We start from the raw sequence: 19,247 nt of genomic DNA, 5'->3' as shown, positions 1-19,247 counted from the left end.
GCATCGTCACTCGGTAGCTTCGTTAAGGAGGTGGCCAACCAGACCAGTCCTGCACACGAACGAATACATGTACGGGGCAATACCAGTACGGCGCGCCAGGCATTGCACTCTGTTGCCTCATGTGACTTACAAGCACGTAGTAGGTAGTGATTAGATATACGGAGTATTCCGTACTTATGTCTCAATCTGCTGGAGGGAAATAATACATGTACTTGTAGGTGGTCAGTGTTACCGCCTGGCCGTGCCCCTCTTCCCTTTCCTCTCACCTCACCTTCACCTGTCCAATCCTCACTCTCCCTCATCGATTCCGGATGTGACCTCCCTTCAAAACACAGTATGGGCCGCGATACTGACCAGAATGACAAGACCGGCAGAGCTTTTGTCCCCGCCGCCCCATTTCCACCTCCGAACGGGAGATCGCTTCCTTGGACGATGGCACCATGACAGTGCGGCCTCCTTCGTCATAGGGGCGGAGAAGGCCCTAAACTTAGCTGCCGCTAGCGCCCTGAAGGAGGCCCCCCTCCCCCCACCCGCACAGTCAGCAGGTAGGCAGGGTCTCGGTATGAATCGCCTACGAATTATTCGCTACTAGGCGTGGCGAGGACGACAGAAGCGGTCGAGTACGACAACTACGTTTGCCGCACCGCTTCGTCTCGCGAATACTAGCCAAGGCAGGTAGGTATCCATCTCCAGACTCCATTGTTGGTACGTACGCATACATGCACAATCACTTCTCCTGCCTCGTCTCTCCCATGAACCGCTCCTTCAGCTTCGAACAACGACACCGCCGATGCCGATACCCCTAACCGCCACTCCCGCTGCCATGCCTGGTATCGGCGACGACCAAGGCCACGCTGCTCCCGGTCGCCTTCTTCTCCTCTCCAACCGGCTTCCCATCACCATCAAGCCCGACGACAATGGCGGCTACAACTTCTCCATGTCCTCGGGCGGCCTCGTCACCGGTCTCAGCGGCCTCGGCAAGACGACGAGCTTCCAGTGGTACGGCTGGCCGGGCCTCGAGGTCCCCGACAGCGAGGTCAACGACATGACCAAGCGCCTCCGGGAAGAGTACGGCGCCCACCCAGTCTTCATCGACGATGAGCTCGCCGACAGGCATTACAACGGGTTTTCAAGTAAGCCCCCCCTCCCGCCATCCGGTATCGTCGTGCGAACACCGGGGCTAATGCTCGTCTCCTGCCACCAGACTCGATTCTCTGGCCCCTCTTCCACTATCACCCCGGCGAAATCACCTTCGACGAGCAGGCCTGGGCCGCCTACCAGGAAGTGAATCGACTCTTCGCAAAGGCCGTCGTCAAGGATGTCCAGGATGGCGACCTCATCTGGGTCCACGACTACCACCTCATGCTCCTCCCCCAAATGCTGCGCGAGGAGATTGCCGACACCAAGAAGCACGTCAAGATCGGCTTCTTTCTCCACACCCCCTTCCCCAGCAGCGAAATCTACCGCATCCTGCCTGTCCGGGAACAGCTCCTCACCGGCCTGCTCGATTGCGACCTCATTGGTTTTCACACCTACGACTATGCGAGGCACTTCCTCAGCAGCTGCTCCCGCATCCTAGGCTGCTCCACCACACCCAACGGCGTCGACTGGAACGACCGGTTCGTCACCGTCGGCGCATTCCCCATCGGCATCGACCCGGACAACTTCATCCAAGGTCTCAAGAAGCCCAAGGTCCAGGAGCGCATCGCCGCCCTCCGGCGAAAGTTTGAGGGCGTCAAGCTCATGGTCGGCGTCGACCGCCTCGACTACATCAAGGGCGTCCCCCAGAAGCTGCACGCCCTCGAAGTTTTCCTCACCGAACATCCCGAGTGGATCGGCAAAATCGTCCTCGCCCAGGTCGCCGTTCCCTCCCGCCAAGACGTCGAGGAGTACCAGAACCTCCGCGCCGTCGTCAACGAGCTCGTCGGCCGCATCAACGGCAAGTTCGGCACCATCGAGTTCATGCCCATCCACTTTCTTCACCAGTCGGTTTCCTTCGACGAGCTCACCGCACTCTACGCCGTCTCCGACGTCTGCCTCGTCTCCTCCACCCGCGACGGCATGAACCTCGTCTCGTACGAGTACATCGCCACCCAGCGCGAAAACCACGGCGTCATGATTCTCAGCGAGTTCACCGGCGCCGCTCAGTCCCTGAACGGCAGCCTCGTTGTCAACCCCTGGAACACTGAGGAGCTGGCCAACGCCATCCACGACGCCGTCACCATGAGTCCCGAGCAGCGTGCCGCCAACTACACGAAGCTCGAGCGCTACGTTTTCCGTTACACCAGCGCCTGGTGGGGCGCCAGCTTTGTCGCCGAGATGACCCGCCTGGGCGTCGAGAGCACACAGCCCAAGACGCTGCGCAACGTCTCCGGCGCCGTCGTCGGTATCGGCCAGAAGGCGCAGCCGGACGCGGAAAAAAAGCTAGACAGTGACGGGCGTGGGCCGGCCAAGTAAAACAACTCACTGCCTTTTCGTATTGGAGTTGACGTATGCTGTATACATGAATACAGGGACGTTTGGTTTGAACCGTCATTTTCTGCACAGTCATGGGCCGGCCGGAGTATGGAGGCTAGGTGTTTCGGACAGGGAGTTTGATTATCCTATCACAATATGCTCTGTTCATTTGGCATTGTATGTAAGTCTATGTAAATCTACGAAGCACGACACAGGCAAGCAACCCTCGGCGCAAGGGAATCCGGCGGAATCTATATAAAACCTCTCTCGACATCAACAGGAGCCATGCGAGACCTCCTGCAACCTGTGCGAGGACCAGCAGCACAATCATCACTTGGTATGGACGGACGCTCCGAGATAACGGCCCATTACTTGCAGAGTGTGCATTATTAGGCGGCCTCGTACACTCCACTACTGCAAAACGTGGTATCAACAAGACGAAAGAGATCCCTACCCTCAAGCTAGTACGGCGAGTTGACAATATCATCTCTGCCGAGCTTGTACCGTCCACTGTCCAGATTTCCAATCCTCGCCGAGCTTCTCCGTCCACCGCTGAGCCGGATGTCTCCAATGATGCTCTCCCGCGTCGGCTTCCGGAAGCTCTGCTTCGCCACCATGTTCACCTCGTTCGGAAGCGCGACGATGACGTTCTTGTCGGATCCAAACTTGAAGTCATCGGCCTTGACCTCCTCCTCGTAGCGCTTGATCTTGTAGGCGCCCTTGACGCCGCGCAGGATCCGTTTCAGATTCCACTCGATGATGTAAGGCCCGGTGGCGGTGATGATGCTCGTCTCCTCGGTGCCCTCGCCGGTATTGAACTTGGCGGGCGTGAAGGAGATGGGCTTGCCCATCTCGTGGTAGAACTGCGCGACATGCTCGGGCGTGAGCGCGAGACGGCGGGGGTGAGGTTTGGAGTCGGCAGCAAACGGCTTTTCGAAGCCGAGCTTGCCATCGTTCTTGCCGCCCTGCTGCTGAGCGTCGACGAGCAAGAGGTAGTTCTTCGTCGTTCCGAGAATCCACCGGCCGTCGGCCGAAACGTCCATTCCCGTGATCGGGTCGCCCAGTGCAGGCAGCTGGGTCTTGGCTCGGATGCCGAGACGATCGAAGAGACGGATGTCACCCTTGTTGCTCGCCACGGCGATGTAGCCCTTTTCCGTCGTCGCGAGGGCGGAGAAGTCGTTCTTGGACGCGTACTGCTTCATGTCGGTATCGACGAGCTTGTTGCCCGACAGACGAGGGTCGATGCGGTACAGAGCGTTATGGGAAACGCCCAGGAAGGTCTGCTCTGACGTCATCTGGGCAAATTTGTTTTCTGGCGCAAAGTTGACGACGGGGATGTCGTCGTGCACGTTCCACTCATCCACCACCTTGCCGTACTCCAGATCCATCCGGTATAGCTTGTTCGGATCGATGTTGTTCTGGATGATGAGGTCTCGGTCCTCGCTGTGGAGCATGACCTTCTTGGGGCTCATGAGCTTGCCGTTTGGCGTCATGACCTTGGAGATGTTGGTCGAGAACTTGAGGCGGTTGTCGGAGGTGTGGGAAAAGACGCCAATCTTGGATCCGCGAACGACGAAGGAGCGGTCGTGCTTGTAGCCGACAGCAAGCTGCGAGTTGACCTCGCCCTCCTTCTTGTCCTCGGCCGCTTCGTCGTCGTCCGAATCGTACTCCTCACTACGGATGCCCTCCTCCACTTCCTCATCACTCTCCACCTCCTCCTCGTCTTCCTCCTGCTCCTCCTCGGGCGGGGCATCCTCCATGTTCAAGTCTCCGAAGGAGTCGAGAACATACTCGCGCTCCTTTTCTTGAATCTTGGCCCACTTGGTCTCGTTGAGCCTCTCCCAGATGGCTTGCATGACCGCGCCTTGGAAATTCTCCAGCGTTGGCTGGTCCTTGAAGCGCAGGAGCCATGATCGGGCGGTGCCGTCGTCGCTGAAGTGGTTGAAGACGAACGAGAGATACTCAAAGTCGAAGACGGGATTGAACTCGGCGACGACTGGGGTACCTAGCCAAGACTTCTCCTTGCCATCGATCTGCAGCCAGTATTCCCACTTGCCGACCTCGGACACGGTGGCAATGACGGAGTCGTCGACCAAGGCAAAATGACCGGGCTGGGGGTCAAAGAGATGCAGCTCGGCGGTGACGGCGGCGTAAATCTCGATGGGCTTCGGAGGAGTGTCTCGTACCGGGCGTTGTGATTGCGATTCCACGGCTGGCTTCGCTGGCTTCGGGACGGACAAGAGAGCCGTGTCGGACCGCTGGGCGGACGTGCTCACACCAGCCCTATGCTCGGCCATTTCGTCGACGGAATTGATGGAGCGGGTGAGAGTCGGACTGTGAAGAGGGCTGGCGGGCGGGATGGGATCCTCCTCGCGGAACTCGAACTGCTCGAGGTCCTCGTCGGAAGCGGTGGTATGCGGCTTGCGGTACTTGCGCTCGTACTGGCACTCTCGGGAGACGCGGACAAACTGCTGGACCTGGGCCTCGGTGACTTTCTGGTCGCACACAAACTCATAGACGTCGCCGGTATCGCCGCTCAAGTCGGTCCAAGCCAGGACCTTGTCGCCGCCCTGCCGAATCTCGACGCGGAAGTGCAGGGCCTCGTCGAGGAGAAAGGTCTTTTCGTCACGCTCGGCAGCGAGGGCATCGATCTCGGCGTCGTCGCCTTCTTCCTCGGTGAGAAGCTCGGCCTCGCCCTCCTCAAAGACACGCTGGACGACGAGCTGGTAGTGAAAATCTTGGTTCGTGCGGCGGATGCGGATGGCGGAATCTCGGAAGATGAGCTCCGAGTAGCCCTTGGGGGAGAGCGGGCGGACGAGATACAGCTGGCCCTGGGGAAGGTCGACGAGGGACTCCTGAATGCTTGAACCGAAGATCAGCTTGCCGACTGCGGGGGGCCTTTGTTAGTTTGTATGCCACGTTAACCGGGGGAGGGCTGTGACGACAATCCGCCGCCGCTCGCGAAAGGGAAGATAAAAGAGGGGTAGGGAATATCTTCACGAACCATTGCGCAGGACGAACATGCTGGCACGCGTGTGCCGTTGCTTGGGCAGGGCACCCGCGCTGTCTCAAAGACGAATGTCAACAAAGGCGGGCAGAACGGAGGCAAAGGAAGCGGAAACCATGCAAAGCGTCGCTGATGTAGAGGGGGCAGCGATGATTTTGCAATAGGTTAAATTCGACGGCTCGGTGATGACGAAGTACACATGGAGCGGTGAAACATCCCGTCTGCCTGACCCGATGATGCGTCACAGGAACTATTAATGCAGCAGCTTGGTGTGATGGAAGACAGAAAACACGCTGCCGAAGCCAAATCTCCGCACCGTGATGAGGGGCGAGCGAGGGGTACGCTAATCATGTGGCGCATTCGCCACGTTTGAGTTGTGGCGGTGCGACGTCGCGCCACGATCCAAGGCAATGGCGTGTCGTTTACATGCTAATATTGTCAAGACAACCTCATTGCAGTGTAATTGGTTGTTGTAATGCGAGTGGCTTGACAAAGGCAAAGAGATGAGAAGACAGATATCGTTGTTTAGATTTTTCAGGAGGCCCATTTTCCCATCGCCCGGATGTCCACCCACCGTTTGATGGACAAAAACATGTCGCTTGCCAATTCTCCTAGACGTTTTCGTGCTTTTGTAGCTCATGGTTTATAGCTCGTCAACATCAATAGTAATATTCTCCGCACTTGCGCCAGCCTCGCCGTCCATGTTCCCCTGAGTGTCTCCCTCGGAATTCTTGCCTCCTCGCTCCGGCGCTCCACCAGGTCGCGAACAGCCGGCAAAATCGTCGGCTATGAGACGGGCAACATTCATACCCATCAAGGCGCTCGTCTCCATCGTCGAGATGAAGCTCTCGATGCCTGATGTGTAGTATATACCCTGGCCGACGATGGGGTCTTGGAACGTTACGCGCGGCAGCTCGACTGGGTAGGAGAAGAACCAGTGCGGGTGGTACCACGAGATGGGCTGGACGGCCGTCGAGGACGAACCATCCGTGAGGGATGTGACAAACGTGTTCGGGACCGGAGTGCCTAGCAGGTCGGAAAGGAATGCTGCGGTGACGGCTTCGGCAGAGAATATCTTGTAGACGAACTCCACCTTTTTCGTCTTCGGGTTCACGACAGACCGCAGCGTGCTGATGGAATAGAAGCCCATCTTGCCGACGCCGTCTGCACCCCTCTTGGGCTCCTCCCCTTTGCCGAGTGTTGTGTAGACGTTGCTAGGCGCTTTGGCTCCCGGCTTTAGATTGAAGTATTCGGCGTGCAACTTGAAGGGTGAGGTGAAGAGGGTGACATGCAGCTTCGTGTATGGAACCGGGTCGATGCCATGTTTAATGATGCCCTCGGCTGCGTCGATGTTGCTGAACTGCCAGGGAGAGGCGATGATGACATTGTCGAAGACGGTTGGCAGCGGCTTGCCATCCTTGTCGGAGGGATGGGCCGAGTCCCTCGCCGAGATGATGTACTTGCGACCTTTACCGAGCTGCGCGGTCCCCTTTGCCAATGTTATGCCCGTGACGGACGTGTTTCGGTGCAGTGCAGCACCACTGCGGCGAACCATGGCATCGAAGATCTGCCAGTTTCCTCCGGCGACGGCGACGGCTCCCTCCGTCGCAAAGGAAACCATGGCCTCGAGGCCGTGGATGTAATCCAGGTTGGAGGCGTAGTTGACTCGTGTGGCTGCCTGGATGATTTCACGAGCAAATTCGCCGTTGAGCTGGCGGGCCTGGTAAGTCGCGATTCGGAGTGGGAGGACATGGGTGCACTCACGTCATGCTTGGCCAAAAACTGGCTACCCGTCACGGCTGTAGCCTTGTGAAGATCCAGCTCAAACACCCTCTGGGTCAAAGAGCGAAAAGGAAAGTTCGGTTCGTCGTAGAGCTTCAGGAAGGTATCGACGACGCTCTTGACGAGCTTGAGAGCCCGGTACGGCGCCAGCCCATACCGCCACCACAGCTTACCAGCATCCCACCACCACTTCGAGCCCTTGGTTGACTCAAAGACGAAGCTGTCACCGTCCCAGATGGCGGTGATGTCGCCGGAGGCGGAGGCGGACATTTCGGTGAGAGGCAGATCGAAGGCCTTTGTCGCGTTGTAGAGAATGTGGTTGACGGTGACGAAGATGGAGGCGCCCAGCTCGATAGGCAGAGCGGGATCCTCAAAGACAGGGACGGTGACGGTACGGCCGCCGATGTGACCCGACCTTTCGAGAATGGTAATGTTGATGGCGAGGCCCTCCTCGTCGGCGTACCGTTGTAGGTGGTACGCTGCCGAGGCGCCAGCAGCTCCGGCTCCTGCATGATTATTTCGTCAGATCAAATCAACAGCCAGCTTGGGGGATCTATTCGCGGAAGAATGGGAGAGAAGAATACTGACCAATAATGGCGACATTTTTGGTCTCGCCGTCTACCTGACGGTTGGCAAACACGCCCGGAGCCGCGGCCGGCAGAGCAAGCAGAACGTTGACCCAGAAGCGCATCGTAGAGTCGTGGTTGCCTGTTTCCCCGGGGAGGTTGCTCCACAGGCAGGACTTGAAGAAGAAGAAGAATCACACCGGACACCGGATGGCTTATTGTGAATCTGTTGATTGTGAATCATGGAGGTGGACTGGACCAGGACGATGACGAGGGGTGATGTCCCTGTCTCACTTACATGTACATTGTACTTGTGTACCTGTTGCAAGTACATGCAATGACGCACTATCAATACAGGTTTACAGTACAACCAACTGTACTGTACGGAGTGCATACTCCGCACATACAACAGGTAAATAGTCACTGTAAATGGGAGGTTTGGACGGAGGCATCCGTGTGTGTAGCTATCATACGCCCACAACTCTATCATGCACAGCTACGAAACCACAAAATTCCATAGGTACCCAGTAGTTGATGTGTGCGCAATCCATCGTGTGATATTCGCAAGCCATGAACCATGCAAGGTTTCGCGAGGGGGGAGCACTTGGGGGACGGGGCACCACTTGCACCCGTCAGCGCAGATGGATGGGTAAGCTCGTTCATTTTGTCAAGTACTTTTTGTCCATGCACAATGCTCCAGCCGTCTATCGCTGCCGTTTCGTACATGCGATGCTCCAAGCATGCCTCCTACGAAGGAGGGCATGATGCGCTCCATTCTACCGCTCGAGCCACGCCCTCGAGTCTTGCCGTGGTCCTCCGTCGCAGGCGCCGTCGCAGCCGTTACTCGGCGCTCCGCTTAAGGTCCTTTGCAAGGAGCGACTCGCCCGTCATCTCCTCGGGTTGAGGAAGACCCATGGCCGACAGGATGGTGGGCGCCACGTCGCCCAGGACGCCGCCGTTCTTCTTCAGGCTCCAGCCCTCAGGCGCGTTGGCCATGATCAGGGGCACCTTGTTCGTCGTGTGGCTTGTCTTGGGCTTGCCGTCGTCAAACTTCATCTCCTCGGCGTTTCCGTGGTCGGCCGTGATGAAGAGGATGTAGTTCTCCTTCTTGCAGGCCTCGACGATCTTGCCGATGGCCTTGTCGGTGGCCTCGCAGCCGATGATGGCGGCGTCGTAGTCGCCCGTGTGGCCCACCATGTCCGGGGGCGCAAAGTTGTTCATGACAAAGGGGAACTTTTGCTCGCCGAGGCGCTTGCAGACCTGGTCGGCGACGCCGTCGGCAGACATCTCGGGCGCCTTGTCGTAGGTGGGGACCGACTTGTTGGAGGGGACGAGGTCCTGGTCCTGGTCGCGCGTCTCGAGGTGAAAGGCCTTCTCGACACCGCCGTTGAAGAAGAAGGTGACGTGGGCGTACTTTTCCGTCTCGGCCACGTGCACCTGCTCGACATCCTGCTTGCCAAGCCACTCGGCCAGGACGTTGTCCATGCGCTGGGGCTCAAAGGCGACCTCGAAGGGGTACTCGGTCTTGTACTTGGTCATGGACACGAGCTTGCTGATCTTGGGATACTTGAAGTCGGGAAGGACCGATCGATCGACGTCGCCGAGGAGCTGCGTGATCTGTCGGACGCGGTCGGATCGGTAGTTGAAGAAGAAGATGGTGTCGTCGTCTGGCGGTGACGGGCCGTCGTCAGTCATCAGCCCGTGCAGCCGGCACGACAGTCGACCCACCTTGGATTCTACCGTCGGCACCACCGACGATGATGGGCGTGAGGAACTCATCCTTGTCCTTGGACCCGCCGTTTTCGTACCGAGCCTTGACCGTCGCGACGGGGTCCTCGCTGGCCTCGCCGACGCCGTGGCACAGGCCGTTGAGGGCGATCTCGACACGCTCCCAGCGCTTGTCGCGATCCATGGCGTAGTATCGGCCGACGACGGTGGCGATCTGGCCGACGCCCACCTCCTTGAGGTAGTCGACGAGCTCCTGCATGTAGCCGGCGCCCGACTTGGGGTCGGTGTCACGGCCGTCGCCGAAGAAGTGGATGTAGACGTGCGGGACGGCGTACTCCTTGGCGGCCCGGAGAAGGGCGTACAGGTGCTCCTGCTTCGAGTGCTAGCCGGATGTCAGCGGTGGCGACGGACCCGAGGCAGGCGCCGAGGCGGGGACGAGACGTACGACACCGCCGTGGGAGACGAGGCCGCAGAGGTGAAGGCGGCCATTGCCGGCAGCGGCACTCTGGAACGTCTTCTTGATGACTTCGTTGTCGACAAGCTCGTTCTTCTTGATGGACTGGTCGATGCGGACAACGTCCTGCCAGACGACACGTCCCGCACCGATGTTGAGGTGACCGACTTCCGAGTTGCCCATCAAACCCTCGGGAAGACCGACGGCGAGGGAGGAGGCCTCGAGCTCGGTGAAGCCGTGGGGGTTCTTGGACAGCTCATCCATGACGGGCGTGTTGGCGTTGGTGATGGCGTCGCCATCCTTCGGGCTGGACTCGGAGGGAATGCCCCAGCCATCAATGACGACTGCGGGAGCGCAGCAGCAAGAGAATTAGCCAGGCGAGTTCGAGATAGACGAGGATGAAGCAGAGAACGAGGACGAAATCGGGACGCTTGGCGGAGGCAACCTTCTCGCCGTCCGGCCCACCGGTCGGGCGGCGAAGGGACAGGCGAGGAGGGGGAGGAGGAGGCCGAGGAGGAGGAGGTCGAGGAGGAGGAGGAGGAGGAGTATGAGGAGGAGGGGGGGGGAGGAGGAGAGGGAGGAAGAGAGGGAGGAGGAGAGAGGAGAGGAGAGAGGAGAGGAGAGGCGGGAGGAGAGGACGAGGAAGCAGCAGCGGACGAGGTGACGGACGGCTGCGTATCTGCCTCTTCGCCTCGGCCATGGTGACGACGGCGGGGCAGCGGGTTAGGGGTCGACATACTGAGGCAGGCCTTGTGCTCGGTTTTGGACATGGTGGAAGGGATCTCGGTCGGGCCTAGGGATACCAATTGGCTCGTAGTTTTGTTGTTGGAGGGAGAGGGAGCTGCGTGCCTGAGGGTTGCGATAGCCTGTAGGGTGGGTAGGCCGGTACCTGCTACAGTCACTACAGTAGACAAAAGTGACGATTCAATTTTGGTAGCGCACCACGACAAAGTTAATCGACACTTTTGCCACCCCACTATAAGTACGCTGGCTGGCTACCTACCTACTGTAGTATGTACCTACGGTCGGAAAGCAGTGTGCTGTAAGTAGCGCCGTTCGGCACTTGTACTTACTTACTAGGTAGTTTTGGCTTTGTAAATTCAGAGGTGGGGGGGTTGTTCGTCGTGGATGGATCTAGGCCGATAACGCATCGAATGACGACTCCATCTATCCAGTTCCACCGACCCAGATCAACGCAACGCAACCCATCCCGTCTCCCGTCCCATCACAAAAGTCATCCAATCCGTCTCAGCCCAAGGCATCTCCCGCAAAAAAAAAACCCTATTTGGCCGCAGCAACGAGTCCCCGCTTCCGAGCGCGCATTTCCCCGGAGCCACGCCCGCAACCCGCCCCCCCCCTCTCATCCTCGGTTGGTTGGAAGCGGAAAGAAAGCAAGCAGGCGAGCATTTGTCGCTTGCAACGTCCGCCATGGACGGCCAGAACGCCCTCGGTCTCCCTCCCTCGCTGTCACCCGACGATCTCGACTCCCTGTCGGAGCTGTCGACGGTGCTGGCCAAGGTCCGTGCCGGCATCCAGTCATCGTCGGGCATCACCACAGACACGACCACGTCAGGCTCGTCGGCGACGAGGAACGCGACGGCGGGCACCGGTATTCAAGGCAATGGCGAGCAGCTCTCGTTCAAGGACGTGCCGGGTGCGACCGATGCCCTCAAGCACAAGCTGCAGCACGCCCGCGCCCAGGTCCGCACCCTGCCGGACATGACACGCTCCCTCGACGAGCAGCGGTGCGAGATGAAGGAGCTCGAGGAGAGGATCAAGCTCCAGCGCGCCCTTCTTGAGAGCCTGCGCGAGGGCGGCGTTCGGTTTGGAAAGGACGACGGGGCAGGAGCCGATGTGAAGATGGAGTCGTGACATGTCATGTGATGGGTCCCTGTCCCTTCTTCCCGTGCACTGCACACGTTGGTGGACCAAGCAAGCGCTGTTGGTTGGCGGCTTTTCCCCTAGTTTTTCTCTCATTGGCGTTGGAGGATGCAAAAGCGTTACTGGGTAAACTTCTACTCCACGCGGGCCATGGGCGTTGCCCAGTCCAGCATATATCACATGGATTCGTCTGCTCTTCTTCGAAAGGCCGGTAGCCTGCCCCCCCTGCGGACCCGTACGAGCTCTACCCTCGCGGCAAGCCAACCTTGGCCAGCGTTTCCTGCATGCTCGCGCCAGGCTGGCCCGGCACGATCTTTGTCCACACATCGGCGTCGAGCACTTCTTCGTCGGGCAGGACGGTCCAGTTGGGGCTGTGACCGGCCTTGAGCCACTTGAAGTCATCCACCTGGTCCCACTGGTTCTCCGTGTTGCCTTCGGATTCCGTCATCTGCCTCACTGTTAGCACCATGGATCAGCCACCGATGGGGAGGTGAAAGAGTACGTAGGGGGCGGGGAGCGGCGCGAAGCGCATGCCCGTACAGTCCTCGATGATCGGGTGGCTGCTGCAGTGCAGGTAGAGGTGCACGTTCCTGCATTCGTGGATCCGGACTTGGCGGGCTACGACGACGACGATGCTGTCGGCGATGGCCGTCATATGGACCGGTCCGTTCACGCGGCCGGCGACGATGAGGCTGCCGCGGATGTTTTTGAGCGCAAGGCCGGCAAAGGGCTGGCCAGTCGCGGTGGGGACCGACATGTCGACGATGCAGCCAGTCAAGTCGGTGAGACTACCCGAGGCGGTCGCGCGAGCTGCCGACGATGGCAGGATTATGTGCAGCCCCGACTGGTTCGAGATGCCGATGTTGCTGGCCGTCGAGAAGCTGGGCTTGCGGATACCGGCCACGCCGGGCATCGACATTTCCAAGTTGTAATCACGCGCGCTCGATGGTTTCGCAGGAAGCTGGCCAAGGGTGTCAACTTCGTCATCACCGCCGTTGTCGGCATCGTTGGACCGCGTCGAAGGAACCGCCGGTGCCGAGCTCATGGCAAAGCTCCCTGGATTCAATCTCGGGTCGATTCTCGACGACACACCCCCGTCCGTGTCGGCGTGGGCAGTGCCGGCTCCGGAGCGCTTGAACTGGAAGCGTGTCCGGGGGTTGACCTTGGCGACAGTCTCGTTGAGCTTCTCTTGTAGTCCCTTGATAGTCTATGCAAAGGAGAAATAAGCCTCCATTCCGACGCTGCCTGTGCGTGCTTGCGTGCGTTTGCGCGCGTGTGTAACATGGAGGAGGTGATCGAGGAGGAGGGAGGATGGACAGGCCGAACCTCAGAGTATTGCCTACGGTCATATGACGGTGTGGTCTCGGCGGCATCTGCGACCTCATTTTGGAGTTTGGCAATGCCAGCGAGGAGATGATTGATGGCGTCCTGGCGCTCGCCCGCAACAGCCGATGCAGATGTCAATTGCTCTATCTGATCCTCGAGAACTGCGAGGTGCGTACATGTGCCAGTCAGCTGGCCATCCCTCTTGATGCAAAGCGTAACGGCTTCGCAGGGACTTGCTCACCCGCCACGCTGGCTTGAAAGTGCTGGTAGAAGCGCGGGCTCGGGTCCATGGCCATAGTGTCTTGACCCTCGTCGGAAGAGCACGCGTCAGGACCTCGTTCCCGCCCGGCACTGCTCTGGTACGTAGCAGGAAGCAGACGTGCCCAGCTTGCGTTACACGTTGGATTGGCGGATGCAGGGCCTCAGGCGTTCTCGATCTCTCAGCGGCTCTCGTCTCGGATTATGTCTTGCTTGCAGAACGCAAGGCAGGAAAAAAACGAAGATGGATGGACCGGTGAGGCGACCAAGTCCAACGATCCGGGTTGGGCCTGTGCACGTCGATTCAATAACCGTCTTTTGCAACGTATTAAGGATGGAGTCGAGGTTCTAGACGCTTCGTCATAAGTACGTCGGTAACCATACTCAGGTAGTTGCGAGGTTCCAAGCCACCCTCGTTTTCGACCCCACTCCAGCTCCGATTGGCATGCCGCCTCACCCAGGGACGGCCGCATTCCAACCTCCTACAAAGGCTACAAGCCAGATTCTACTCCCGACAATGCCGGTGAAGCTTGCACGTTTGGCTCACTGGATGGCGGATTCGATTTGAACGGAGATGGCGCATGTCCCCATGTGGAGCATCAAACGCCCCGACCAAACCACGAAGAGTTCGTGGGCTCCAAGCTTCATGTAAGTATGTGCAGCATGTGAAGAATGCTGTGAACATCATGTGCAAATGATTAATATTATTCCTTCACCTCGACTACTACTAGTGATACGACCTCGCCCGTCCGTTCGCCCCCCTTCTACCGCCGTTTGGGAGTGAAGGAACGTTTGGCAGCGGGAACGGCTTCTTCTGGGGCAGTTCCATGTTCACCACCCGCCACATCTCCCACACCGTCGGTCTCCTAGCCGGCAACATGCTATACTGCAGGCTGTAAAGGTTCTTCCGGTCGATTGGCGGCACGAACTGCCCCGTCAACAGACAGAGCAGCACCCGAGGTGACAGGTAGTGTTTCCGAATCCGGTTCGCCATCTGCGAGTACTGGTGGAACATGGCCCCAAAGCTGAGCGGGATCGACTACCCATCATCGTGTCAGTCTCCGCTCCCACCGCTCAAGACGAGAAAGGCAAACAAGGAAAGGACAGGCGGGGCAGGACAGGACAGTAAGGACAACGAACCCTGAGATAAATGACCGACGTCGCCGGCTCCTTGGGAATCTTAGTAGTAGTGGTGGTGGTGGTGGTGGTGGTGTTTGATGCTCTATAATCGTGGGTATCTCGGAGTTCGAATTGAATGCCGCCTGCGCCTGTCAGTCTTTATTCTTCGCCCTCCTCCACTGCACGAACCCAGCCTCCTCGGCTCCCGAGAAACGCACCTGGCAGCCGTCCGGGGTCCTTGACCCGCAACATGATGGCAAAAAGTGGAAAGTGATTCAAGCAAGAAAGCAAGGTATCGAAGCCGGCCTTCATCGAAATGATGATCATTCTCGCAATCGCAAAATTGAGGTAAAAGACAACCATGGTCGGCAGCAAGAAGAAGAGGAGGGTGAAAAGGATGGTGCCGACGAGCAGCTGGTCGAGGTCGTAGTCGCAGGAATCGATACGGTTCCGCAAAACGTTGTGCTTCTTGCCGCGGAAGAGATGGAAGAGCGACTGGAGGATGGTGAGCTGCCAGTGATAGATGCGCGCCGAGGCGAGGTAGAAGGAGTAGATGTGGATGGTCAGGACGGAGAGGAGGTCCGAGAAGATGGCGATGGGCATGCTCGCACCGGCAAAGGAGGCGAAGCCGATGAACCAGAGGAGCCGCGGCAGCAACGGGCTCAGCGCCTCGATGCAGCCTGGAGACGTCAGCATCGGACAGGACGGCGACGCGGACGAGAAGGCGGCGGCAGACTTACTGGACCAGTAGTCGATGACCCAGAGAAACAAATCACCGAGAAAGGCGGCCAGTTCGGTGTTGAGCTTCAGACCGGCAGGCCAACCCATGAGCCATTCGATGCTCTGGTGGAGGGCCTCGACCGTGTAGGTCCGCAGGAGATGTGCCAGCTCGGCGGCCACCCAGTCTGCGTGGTCGATGATGTAGGAACCGAGGGCGATGCCGATGATGACGTCGTTGGCGACGAGCCAGAGGCTGTTGTAGAAGCGGATGTAGTCCGGGTGGCTGTTGGTCACGCTCGCCCAGTTCATGTTTCGCCGACGCAAGGTCGAGTACTGCATCGGCCAGTAGCAGAACTGCTGCAGCCGAATCTCGATCTGCTGGGCCGTCGCCGATATGTCCTTGAGGGCGGCCCCCCCCGGGTTCGGCTGCCACTCGAGCATGACGAGCAAGACCTCGGCGACGACGCGATGGCCGAGGAGGAGGAGGCAGAAGCCGCGTCGGAGGATGGGAAACAGGTAGAGGGTGAAGAGCTCCCGGAGCTGGCGCAGGACGTAGTTTCTCATCGTCGTCGCCGATTCGACGACCATCTCGGAGACGCTGAGACCGCGCCTCGGCCGCGGACCGAGTCGGCCCACATTCCTCTGCAGTTCCTGGTCCAGCTCCCACGACCAGTTGACCTGGTGGATGATTTTGGACAAGGCCTTGTCCCTCGCGGACGGCACTCGATTGGTGATGGTGTGCAGCTTCAGCTTCTCGACGAGCCTTCGACGAGCCTCGTTTTCCTTTCGTTCCTGCTTTTCGACATCGCCCTTCGACTCGTCGGCACCTTTGCTGCTGCTGTCCCAGGCCGAGCCTTTATCGCCGAGGGCCAAGGCCATGGGGTCGAGCGAGATGTACTGCATCGCCTTGGGCCCGGGCCGGTCGTAGAGGATGAGCTGGACACTCGAGGCCTTGGCGCAGTTGATGACGGGCCGCTTCGAGGATGGCGTCGTCGTCGCGCGCACCCATGAAGGATCGGCACCTTCGGCGTCTGTCGGATTCGAGACCCCGAGGACGTGCATCGAGGAGTGACCGCAGACCTCGTAGATCCGGCTCGGGCTGTGAGGGCAGCCGCGAAAGAAGGTGCCCAATTTGAGGTGAAACTCGACGTCGTGGGCCTGCGTGCGTCATCGTTTCGTCAGCAGCCTTTCTCATCCACACGGGAACTCGAAGGGCACAGGGCATACATCGACGTCTTCCAGGACGGCCACGACGAGGACGTCGAGGGTCGAGTTCCTCCATCCGACCACGACGCCGGGCCGGTCCGACTTGCACGCATCGGTCGGCCAAAACACGCGCATCAAGCCATCATGTTCTACCATGACAAGAGACCCTGTCCGCGTGGGCTATCGGTCGTCAGAAGGAGCCGCGGCGGCGAAGCTGTTCTCGTGCGGAGACGCCGAGGCCTGGCGTCTGGGGATGCTGCAGTGGGCCATGTCAGCCTGCGTGTCGCCACACCCATCTGTTCATGCAAGTATTGGTCCGGGGGGATCCGTACCAGATGGGTTTCCTTGCCCGCGAGGAATGCGACGGGAGCGAAGATGGCGAGGAATAGGGCAGTCAATCCGACGACGCCTCTTGCCGCGCGAATCTGTGGACGGAGGAAGGGTGGATTAGCAGGCACAGACATCCTCCCGGAGAGGGCGGGAGAACACACGACAACTCCGTACTCGGCAGCAAAGATGGCGAGCTCATAGAGGCGGGTGACGAGGTCCCAGCGGGCGGTGATGTAGCCAGCTACAAAGATGCCGAGCGTGAGGATGGAGAACGGGTGCATAGATCGCTACGTCTGCAGGCAGCACATGCCGTGAGACGGATGCGTGAACTTGCTCGTCGATTCTTTCTTTCCTTCCGGCCGAGGCCTGCGAGGAATGGAAATAGGAATAATGGCCCGTAGCTGGACGTCGCAATGGAGGGAGGTCGTTGGCTCGGGACCGTGACGCAAGCCGACAGACCGGGAGAGGAGGGAGCGGAGGCCGGCTTCGATGACGACTTGCCGCGATGCAACAGCCGAAGCGCTGCTTGAGAGGTGCGATCGGTTCGATGTGCACGACGGAGGGACGGACCGGAGGCTCAACCGGCCAGGAACTCGCAATGGAAATTGCCGTTGGAGGAGAGGGGGAGGATCAGCGGCGGCTCGAGGTTCGCGTGCGAGTTAGAGCAGATAAGGACATGGAATAATACTAGGAGCGATACCTACAAGAAATAAGTCCAGTCCAGCAGTAAGTAATATTAGTGGCCAGCGGAAATTGCATGTACGCCTGTACGCCTGTACGCCGGTAATACACCGCCATCGAAAGTACTGTAGGTGCAAGTAATTACTTACTGTTCAAGTACATTGTACTCCGCACCCCCTCGCTTCATCACTAGTATAACTACAAGTAATAGTACTTGCAGTGCATCCACAACCAGCTCAGCGGGGGAGGACTCGGGGTGGCGGTTTGGGGCGAATCACGTGGCAGCAATTGCACATGGCCAATTTCAGACAGCATTCCCCGGCTGGTCGACATCCAAGAAGAGGAGGGGTGGGAGGAGTGGACAGCAAAGGTCAATGAGCTCAATCGAGACTTGAGGAGCAGAAATGGTATGGTATTTTGCGGTATGGTGCGGTATGGCATGATATATTGTAGATGATGTTGTAGATGGTGATAACTGCGTGCAAAGGTTGGATGTTGAATTGTGTGGCGAGTTTCTACATGCTGCCTGCAGTCTGCGTCCACCCCAGGCTCCCAACTCTCGGCTCCGTCCGTGCCAGCAAGCCGCGCGAGCTCGCTATTCTGTGCACAGTGAGACGAGCAAGATCTTGGCGGCAATGATGATGAAAAAACTTACGCTTTGGTGTCGTAAGCCTCGTGTCGTTTTCCTTGTTATCGTCCCGTGCCTCGTCGAGGAGCTTGTCGATGCCCCGTTCCTTCAGCGCGACCTGCACATCCATGTTAACTTCTGATCCGACACGCAACACCCATCGACCGGCTTTCGCACATTGAGGCATTTTGAATACTCTTTGAAGAGGCCGGCACACTCCTTGTTATCCTTTTCGGCGCCCCGCAGATACTCTGGAAGGAAGAGGCGACATATGAGCAGGCGGAGACGACGATGGCGAAGGGCGGTCAACTCACTCTCGCTGTACCATTTCAGGAAGCACGTGTCGTAGCGTCTGCCAGCTTTGTCAGAGACGAATGCGCGTTGAATGGGAAATGTGCGCCTACTCTTTGACTTCATTACATTCCGGTGCAAGAGACGCCGACATTTTGACCACCATGGACGGTTCGTTCTATGCCGTTCGTGAGATGTGCAGGTGGGAAGTCTCGGGTTTGGCGGCGGCGATTTATCCCCATTTCAGTGGTTGGTCACGCGTGTCGAAAGCGAACACGCCCAAGACAACAAGAAAGATTTGGAGCGAATCCTCGTAACATTTCATCTCCTCGTTTGGATCAGCCAGAAATGCAATCACAGATACGTAGTACGTCGCTCAGCATCATCTTCAACTTGCCATGCCCGTCGAGGATGGCTGAATCGCTGCGGACTTGCAAGGTATGGCAGTCTGCAAGCAGGTAATAAATAGTCTACGGATCGGCAGAACACCTTTGTTCATGGACGTACAAGCAGTGTTCCGCCACAAGCAAACTATTTCGCCAAAATAGGGACACCTGCAATTGCCTTGCGAATAAAAAAGTAAGAATAAATATCGAAAGAATCCGTCACGATTTGCAAGATGCGAACGAGGCACCTGAAATGGATGGATACTGACGGACCCTTTTTTTTTAGAATCATTTCAGCACAAGGAGGCCTTTGGGCACGTCGTCACAATGGTCGTTGTCGATAAATACAGCTAGTTACAGGTACGGGGTACACTGTAATTATTGCCGAATTTGCTGTACATGTGCTCGTACAAGCACCCCGTCCTGT

The 19,247-nt window shown here is 58.4% G+C and overlaps 7 protein-coding genes across 7 annotated transcripts; 2 read left to right on the top strand and 5 right to left on the bottom strand.

Moving 5' to 3' along the window:
• Positions 1 to 823: 823 nt before the first annotated feature.
• On the top strand, positions 824 to 2,457 carry DCS_06819 (Alpha,alpha-trehalose-phosphate synthase; the record flags this gene model as incomplete). The annotated part of the gene is made up of 2 exons (XM_040804106.1): positions 824 to 1,133; positions 1,205 to 2,457. 2 exons carry the CDS (start codon positions 824 to 826, stop codon positions 2,455 to 2,457), a joined length of 1,563 nt encoding a protein of 520 aa, XP_040654210.1.
• A 461-nt stretch (positions 2,458 to 2,918) lies between these two features.
• DCS_06818 (Vid27 family protein) lies at positions 2,919 to 5,480 on the bottom strand (the record flags this gene model as incomplete). The annotated part of the gene is made up of 2 exons (XM_040804105.1): positions 2,919 to 5,344; positions 5,462 to 5,480. 2 exons carry the CDS (start codon positions 5,478 to 5,480, stop codon positions 2,919 to 2,921), a joined length of 2,445 nt encoding a protein of 814 aa, XP_040654209.1.
• A 627-nt stretch (positions 5,481 to 6,107) lies between these two features.
• DCS_06817 (Prenylcysteine lyase) lies at positions 6,108 to 7,937 on the bottom strand (the record flags this gene model as incomplete). The annotated part of the gene is made up of 3 exons (XM_040804104.1): positions 6,108 to 7,175; positions 7,229 to 7,752; positions 7,835 to 7,937. 3 exons carry the CDS (start codon positions 7,935 to 7,937, stop codon positions 6,108 to 6,110), a joined length of 1,695 nt encoding a protein of 564 aa, XP_040654208.1.
• A 715-nt stretch (positions 7,938 to 8,652) lies between these two features.
• DCS_06816 (phosphoglycerate mutase, 2,3-bisphosphoglycerate-independent) lies at positions 8,653 to 10,258 on the bottom strand (the record flags this gene model as incomplete). Its single annotated transcript, XM_040804103.1, has 3 exons — positions 8,653 to 9,479; positions 9,541 to 9,922; positions 9,986 to 10,258. 3 exons carry the CDS (start codon positions 10,256 to 10,258, stop codon positions 8,653 to 8,655), a joined length of 1,482 nt encoding a protein of 493 aa, XP_040654207.1.
• A 1,164-nt stretch (positions 10,259 to 11,422) lies between these two features.
• Positions 11,423 to 11,866, top strand: DCS_06815 (putative microtubule-associated protein; the record flags this gene model as incomplete). Its single annotated transcript, XM_040804102.1, has 1 exon — positions 11,423 to 11,866. One exon carries the CDS (start codon positions 11,423 to 11,425, stop codon positions 11,864 to 11,866), a length of 444 nt encoding a protein of 147 aa, XP_040654206.1.
• Positions 11,867 to 12,119: 253 nt separating this feature from the next.
• On the bottom strand, positions 12,120 to 13,497 carry DCS_06814 (uncharacterized protein; the record flags this gene model as incomplete). The annotated part of the gene is made up of 4 exons (XM_040804101.1): positions 12,120 to 12,323; positions 12,378 to 13,082; positions 13,202 to 13,362; positions 13,443 to 13,497. The coding sequence occupies 4 exons, from the start codon at positions 13,495 to 13,497 to the stop codon at positions 12,120 to 12,122; spliced, it is 1,125 nt and encodes a 374-aa protein (XP_040654205.1).
• A 689-nt stretch (positions 13,498 to 14,186) lies between these two features.
• On the bottom strand, positions 14,187 to 18,273 carry DCS_06813 (glycosylphosphatidylinositol-N-acetylglucosaminyltransferase complex, subunit PIG-Q/GPI1; the record flags this gene model as incomplete). The annotated part of the gene is made up of 7 exons (XM_040804100.1): positions 14,187 to 14,498; positions 14,600 to 14,721; positions 14,797 to 15,258; positions 15,319 to 16,456; positions 16,526 to 16,684; positions 16,837 to 17,075; positions 18,171 to 18,273. The coding sequence occupies 7 exons, from the start codon at positions 18,271 to 18,273 to the stop codon at positions 14,187 to 14,189; spliced, it is 2,535 nt and encodes an 844-aa protein (XP_040654204.1).
• Positions 18,274 to 19,247: the final 974 nt, after the last annotated feature.

This window comes from Drechmeria coniospora, chromosome 03 (genome assembly GCF_001625195.1).
Source record: "Drechmeria coniospora strain ARSEF 6962 chromosome 03, whole genome shotgun sequence".
NCBI classification, from domain to species: Eukaryota; Fungi; Ascomycota; class Sordariomycetes; order Hypocreales; family Ophiocordycipitaceae; genus Drechmeria; species Drechmeria coniospora.
This window is presented reverse-complemented; position numbering and strand designations above follow the sequence as displayed.